Source organism: Leptidea sinapis, chromosome 18, assembly GCF_905404315.1.
Source record: "Leptidea sinapis chromosome 18, ilLepSina1.1, whole genome shotgun sequence".
NCBI lineage: Eukaryota > Metazoa > Arthropoda > Insecta > Lepidoptera > Pieridae > Leptidea > Leptidea sinapis.
In genome coordinates, this window is record NC_066282.1 from 9305727 (window position 1) to 9313024 (window position 7298).

The 7298-nt window shown below is 37.3% G+C and overlaps 2 protein-coding genes across 2 annotated transcripts; one reads left to right on the forward strand and one right to left on the reverse strand.

Moving 5' to 3' along the window:
- The first annotated feature begins 659 nt into the window (after positions 1 to 659).
- LOC126969579 (uncharacterized) lies at positions 660 to 3246 on the forward strand. The gene is made up of 2 exons (XM_050815113.1): positions 660 to 1094; positions 2259 to 3246. Exons 1-2 carry the CDS (start codon positions 962 to 964, stop codon positions 3185 to 3187), a joined length of 1062 nt encoding a protein of 353 aa, XP_050671070.1. The 5' UTR covers positions 660 to 961; the 3' UTR covers positions 3188 to 3246.
- Positions 1179 to 3745, reverse strand: LOC126969571 (uncharacterized). Its single transcript, XM_050815100.1, has 2 exons — positions 3258 to 3745; positions 1179 to 2158 (listed from the first exon to the last, which is right to left on the reverse strand). Exons 1-2 carry the CDS (start codon positions 3608 to 3610, stop codon positions 1246 to 1248), a joined length of 1266 nt encoding a protein of 421 aa, XP_050671057.1. The 5' UTR covers positions 3611 to 3745; the 3' UTR covers positions 1179 to 1245.
- Between the last annotated feature and the right edge of the window lie 3553 nt (positions 3746 to 7298).

The window sequence follows — 7298 nt, forward strand, 5'->3', positions numbered from 1 at the left end:
GACAACTTCACTGATTTTCTCGGCTTACGTCCAGTCTTATTTCCCATTATTATTATTTTTTACACCAACACAGAATAAATAGTCGGCAGTCGGGAAGTTCTGTGTAAATGATGTCTGGACTCTGGCAATTGGCTGGTTTGCAAAGCATGAAAAATGAAACGCCTGATCATATTTTACGAGCGAATACTTTCTTACTTTACTTTTGTCGAAAAGTAAGGCGCAAACAGTAATATGCTTATAATCATTGTTATTGATTACTGATCCTAATAAATGGACCTACACAATAAATGTACAAACTATAAGAATAACCCATCTGAGTTTCGTACTAAACAAATGCGTCATACCGAGAAATAGCGTGCGTAACTGTAAATAAAAATGGTAGTTAAAAATAACTCTGGAGTGTTAACTATAACCAACAGCAAGCATTGGTAGCTTAAGAATAAAACTTAAGGGTATGTGTAACAAGATAAAGTAGTGTTCATAGCTCCAAATGATATATATTCACCATAAAACGTGTCTAAAAACACCTAGTTTTGGAGTTTTCTCCTTACTCTTCGCCTTAAAGAAGAACGATGGTTACAATGATAGTGGCTATCAATGCAAGAGGTGGCTTTGTTCCAACCATTCTGATATTCCCTTGTGTAAGCTTTAAGGCTGCCAGTCCACCAGAGCGGAGCGAGGCAGCGGAGCCGAGAAACGGAGAAATATTAACCAATAGGATTGCACAAAATCTCCGCTCCTCTTAAGTGGACAGGGACTTGCGAGCTAGTTTAAAATTTCATATAAAACCGGTATGCGGAGCGGGGAAACGGAGCGGGGAAACGTGCGGGGATGCGGAGCGGGGAAACGGAGCGGGGAAACGTGCGGGGATGCGGAGCGGGGAAGCGAGTGCGGGCGCGGGCGCACTTTGCGCCGGCAGTGTGCCGCCGTATTCCGACCAGTGCGTATGTGACCGAAGATAATGGATGAAAAACTTATTGAAAGTGTGAAAAAGTTTCCGTGCATTTGGAACACATCTTCAGAATTTTACAAATGCAACGAAACAAAAGATGCTGCGTGGGACCAAATTATCATTGAAACAAACATATCGGATGGTAAATAATATGTATCTTTATTCTATAATACCTTCTAGTAGGTACATATTGATATCTTTTTTTTTATTTAACAAAAAAGCCTATATAATGTAATAGCCTAAATAGTTAAATAATGTCCGCAGCTGGCCAAATTATCTATATCTGTCTCACATCACTGACTATTATAGATTCTTTTCAAAATTCGAGTATCTTGCCATGGTACCTTCCCCTGATTATTAAAGTATGAACAATACATTTCACGAACTTGATAACCATCGTTACTAGAATGTTGTGTTTCTATAATATCACCAACTGATAATAATGATTGCTCCATGTTATTTTCAATATTGTTTATATAATTAGGTTGTCTTTGAATTAAATAATTGTGCAAAACACATGTTGCTTTTATTACCTTGTCAACTGTTTCTATTTTGCATTCAAAATCTTTATGATACACGTACCACTTTCTCGTCAATACACCGAAAGTTGCCTCAACAATACGACGTGCTCTTGATAATCGGTAATTAAAAATTTTTTTTTCTGCGTTAAGTCCATCACGTGGGTAAGGCCTCATAAAATTTTCCATTAATGGAAAAGCTTCGTCTCCTATAAATACGAACGGCATTTTTGCTCCACCTTGATAAAATGGTACCGGCTGAGGTAAATTCAATCTCTTTTCTTTTAGACTCTTTCCGAAAATGCTGTTATCAAAAATTCCTGCATCAGAAAATCTTCCCATAGATCCCACATCAGCCATTATGATTTTCCTTTTGGCATCAGCTAAACACATCAATACTACAGAAAATCTCTTTTTGTAGTTGAAAAACGAGGACCCGGTTTTCGAGGGAGCCTTGATATATACGTGCTTGCCATCAAGAGCACCTATACAATTTTTAAATTGCCATAGTTCATCAAAATCTTTTGCGATTTCTTTCCAGTCGTTTTCTGTTGGTTGTGACATGACAAGAGGTTGCAATATATTCCATAAAGCATCACAAACCTCCTCAACAATTCTTGATACACTTTTCAATCCAATTCTAAAATTCTCTCCCATCGTTGTAAATGACTGGCCGGTTGCTAAATACCTAAAAAAAAACGTATTTAATTGTACTTCGCGTAAGTGATGTAATATTTTTGTCATAAATAGACCATGTAATACATTTTTGTGTTTGTTGATTGTTTCAGTTACAACTGCCAAGTCGCGATGGAAACAACTGAGAGATAACCATCGGGATGCCTTAAAAAGACAAAATGCAACAAGGAGTGGACAGGCTAGAAAACAACGAAAAGAATGGAAATATCAAAAAGCCATGTCATTTTTATTGCCTTACATGAGTAACAGAGACCGGTCAACAAATTTTACGCCCCTGGACCACTCAGTAAGCGAAACTTCAAATCCGCCAAATACCATTGAAGAGAGTTCACGGGAATCATGCAATTTTTTGCCATCAAATTCAAATAATCTTCCTTCTGCCGATGATCCTAAGAATCCAACAGCTTCGGAATCTCTTCCATCAACATCCAAAAAAAGAAAGAACGATGAAATTCTAGATTATTTAAAAAAAAATCAAGAACGCCGCGAAGTGTTGGAACGAGAACGGATAGAACTTAAAAACATGATGTCAGCCAGTGATAAATACGATGAAATAGACTTATTTTTTTTAAATTTGGCTGCATCGACAAAAAAGCTGCCGTATTATTTTCAACTTCAAATTAAAAAAACCTGCTTTAATGCGGTAATGTCAGCTGAAGAAAGTAATCTTCAACATAGTTGGTATTCTCCGAATAATTATGGTTATTCTACAGGCTCAACACCTACATCAGATAACATCAACACTAGTATCGATACTCCTAGTGCTTCAGATAATATCAACACTAGTATCAATATTCCTAGTGCTTCAGATAATATCAACACTAGTCTTAATATTCCTAGTGCTTCAGATAATACCAACACTAGTGTCAATATTCCTAGTGCTTCAGATAATATTAACACTAGTATCATTAATCCTAGCGCTTTACAAATTCCAACAACCCAGGATATTGAAACATCTGCAGCAGAGCCAACAGAACCCAATGAAAATGCGGTCAATTTTGAGACAGATTACGATTTTTAAATTAATATAACATGGCTTCTATAACTGTATGCAAAAATAAAAGTTACTTTGATTTAAAATGTGTACTTACTTTAAACACACCGCTAATCTTTCACGGCTACTAATTGAATTTCTGTAATTTGTGTCTTGTTTCCGAATATATGGTTCAATCAGGGAGTGAAGTTCATAAAAAGTACATCTTGAAACTCTATAAGAATTTTCGAAAGTTTCTTCATCAGCTGTTTGGAAAAAAGTAAAATATTCACTGTGTTCTGAACGATGTTTGATATGATTTCTTAACCAAAATCTATGTTTCCTCATAGAATTGTTCAAATGGTATATGGTAAGTATTTCGGCTTCTTCTGACTCCAACTCTTCTTCCTCAAGCAATGTAAGGTAATAATGTATCAACTTTTTCGATGGCATGTCTGCTATCAGTGACATTTCGCGTAGAATTAAACCAATCGCCCCACGCCGGGAGCTCGAAATCACTCGTCGCGTACTTGCTGCCTAGCTCCGCATATTGAAAAACACAGCAACTCCGCTCCGCATTACTTCCTCACTCCGCTCCGCAGCCTCGCTCCACTCCGGTGGACAGTCACAGTACGCAACTCCACTCCGCATTAGTCCGTTTCTCGGCTCCGCTGCCTCGCTCCGCTCTGGTGGACTGGCAGCCTAAGGATTCTATGATGATTGGAGCTCCGAAAGGCAGTATTGGAGAAGCCAATCCATACGGTTGGTCAAGCGAGGTGATGTTTGTGATATTCTTCCAACATTCTATCAAATATGTAAAGCCTAACAAAGAACAACCTCTCATTCTGTTCATAGACAACCATGAAAGTTATATATATTATAAGAATGGCAAAAGATAATGGTGAAACCAGTGGGAGGCTCCTTTGCATAGGATGCCGGCTGATTATGGGTACCACAACGGCGCCTATTTCTGCCGTGAAGCAGAAATGTGTAAGCCTTACTGTGTTTCAGTCTGTGTTCGGAGTTACTAAAGTCTCCAGGTTACGGCTCCAGTCATTACGCACAATAATAATTATAGCAAAAAAAAATCAAACCTTTTTCTTGCGTTCCGCTTTTTAGTGCATCACTTTACATAATATTGTATAAATAATAGTGTAAAATGCTGAAAATTCAAACATATCTACATTTAAAAATTGGCAACGAGTTTCTTGCCACTTCTTCTCAAAGCTCAACTTTTCCGAGATGGTGGCATCTTTTACATTCATAAGTGTATTTGTGACAACTTTACTTAACAAATTGCTTTGAAAATGACGGACTGCCGTGCTTCCGTCCATCTCCATGTAGTCGAAATTTGGAAAAAATCTTACTTACGTCATTGAAGGAACCCTTGTGTAGATGTCGTGCAGGCAGTACCTACTTAAATAATAATAAAACAGAAATAAGGATGAAGTATACGCAGGTCACACTAAAAGTTTTGCGTAACTTTGAAAAATATCATGTTAAATATTATGATTATTGCTGTACAAAATACTCTCCTTTACATTTTAAACATTTTTTCATGCGATCGAGCCATTTTTTAAAATAGGAGGACCACAGGTCTGAAGGCATGTTTTCTACGTGCTGATTGAACGCTATTACTGCCTTTTCGGAATTATAAAAAATTAAAGCTCTAATCAAATCTTTGATTTTGGGGAAAATACAGAAATCACAGGGTGCTAGGTCGGGGCTATGTGCAGGATGGGTGACGAGTTTCGGAACTTAAAAATCACTTAGTTTTGTTGGCCGTGTGTGAAAAAGCGTTGCCATGATGTAGGAGAACCCGGCTTTTTGGTCATCTTTCACGAACTTTTTTTAACACCGGGTAAACAAATGGTAGAACTCGGCATTAACACTCTTTTGATCTTCAAGTGGAATTGTGCAGATAGGACCCGTACCTGAGCAAAACAATGCGATCATTTTTACCAACGTTTCTCGCCTGATCTCATTTTCAAACACCCATTTACAAGATTGCTGTTTTTTTTGGTTCAAAACAATACATCCACGATTCGTTTCCTGTGATAATGTCATAAACAGCACTAGAATGTCCGTGGTTGTACTTCATTAGCAACTGTGAGCACCATTCCGACGAACGACAACAACTCTCCGAACTTTCAATTCTTCGTGTAAAATTTTCTGAATTTGACTCATAGCAATCCCCAATAATCCTCGAATTGTCTCATAGGTAATTCGCGAGTTTTCTTCAATTAACCGCTTAACAGTAGCCACATTATTTTCGTAGACAGCAGTTGAAGAAAACCCGACCTCTCTCTAATTCAGCAAACCATCTCTTCACGGTGGTGCTCAAGCAAGGTGCTTCTCTCCCAAAAGCATTTTGAAGACGAGCGGCACAGTCTTGCGGAGAGAGAGAACTTTTGAAATCATAAAAAATCATCGCTCTAAAATCTTTTCGACTTCATTGCATTTTCGTTGCGTACGTAGAACTTTGATGTGTGATAAAAAACAATTATTGACAAATGATTTCCAGCCAATTGTTTTATTTATTACTAAGAAGGTTGCAACGTTTCAAAAAATATAACATTTGAAATTCAAATAGTTCCGATTAGCTAGAAGTGCAAAAGTTCTAGTGTGCACCATGTATACCTGGAAGTGGCAACCAAATAATAATACCGTGCGTAAGATACAAAAAGTGTTATGAATTTTTATTCATTACTAAAATAATTTATGTCTTTGTCAGAGCTTCTGTTTTGTTTGTTGCACGTAAGTGAAATTTGCAACCAACAAGTCGGTTGTGATCGTAATTTCTCTGTAAATTTTCCGTGATTATGAGTTAATTGAGTCATTTAAGTGGTGAAGTTGTGTTTATTTAGTGTTGCATATAAGTCGTCTCAAGAAACATTGTGATGTGTTATATATTAGGCCAAGAGCCACACTAAGCAGAGACCAAAAAATATAACCTCTTACACGTAAGTACGATATATAGTACAAATACTCCTTTCTTACTTTTTTGCTTTTGAAAATGATTGATAGAATAAGTAACATATTCGTTAATTCATTAAGTTCCTGTATCTCCTAGGTGGGGCAGAGGTCATCCACAGTACATCTCCATCGCGATCGGTCTTGAGTATCTCTCTTAATTTCATTCCAGGTCTTTCCGATGACAGTCCGCCGCCAGGTTGGCTTTGGACGGCCATGTTTGCGTTTTCCTTGAGGGTTCCAATCTAGAACTTGTGTCGGTATGTGGTTGGGATCCCTCCGGAGTGTGTGGCCTATCCAGCTCCATTTGCGGCGTTTTATTTGTTGGTCGATTGGGACTACATGACAGCGTTGCCAAAGATGATCATTGGAAATTTTGTCGGGCCAGTGAATACCGAGGATATTTCGAAGGCATCGGCTAACGAAGACCTGATGTTGATGAGAGATGAGCTTGGTGACCTTTCACGTCTCACACCCATACATCAATACGGTCTTCACGTTGGAATATTTTGAGCTTAACTCTCCGTGTCAGTTTCCGTGATTGCCATACGGATCGGAGCCGTGCGAAGGTTGCTCGTGCTTTACATAAGTAACATATTAATGCCTGTTAAAGAACTCCACATTAGATATAATGTTTAAAAATGTAAATTATCATAAACATAATCAGTACATCATTGAAACAAATCAATAATGAGTTCAAATTATCATTCCCGGAACAAAAGCGACGGTTGTCCACTGCTTTTTAATTTTTCTCTGGGTTGAAGGACTATTTGTCTCCTTCTTGTGAACGCGTACGGCAAATCAAGTTGATACTTCATCCTAGGTAAAGATATAGCAAGCGACAAGCGCTAACATTATTTTGACATCCAATACAGAAATTATTGATCAGGCAGAATCAGGCGTAGACTTTTCCTAGTAATTTCAAGAAAACAAACAAATTACTGGAACATACAAAAATTTGCTACTAAATAAGTAAAAGCTTATGAATACTTTATGATATCTTTAATCTACCATATTGTTAAGTCTAAGGCATCATTACAAAATTGAGGTTATTTATCTTTTTCGTAATTTATTACAGATTATTATATAATATACATAATTTCTTCATAAACATCATAACATAATATTATACCTGGTTCATAATAAATTAAACACTTATTAGTATATGTGGCTTGTGTACGAGTTT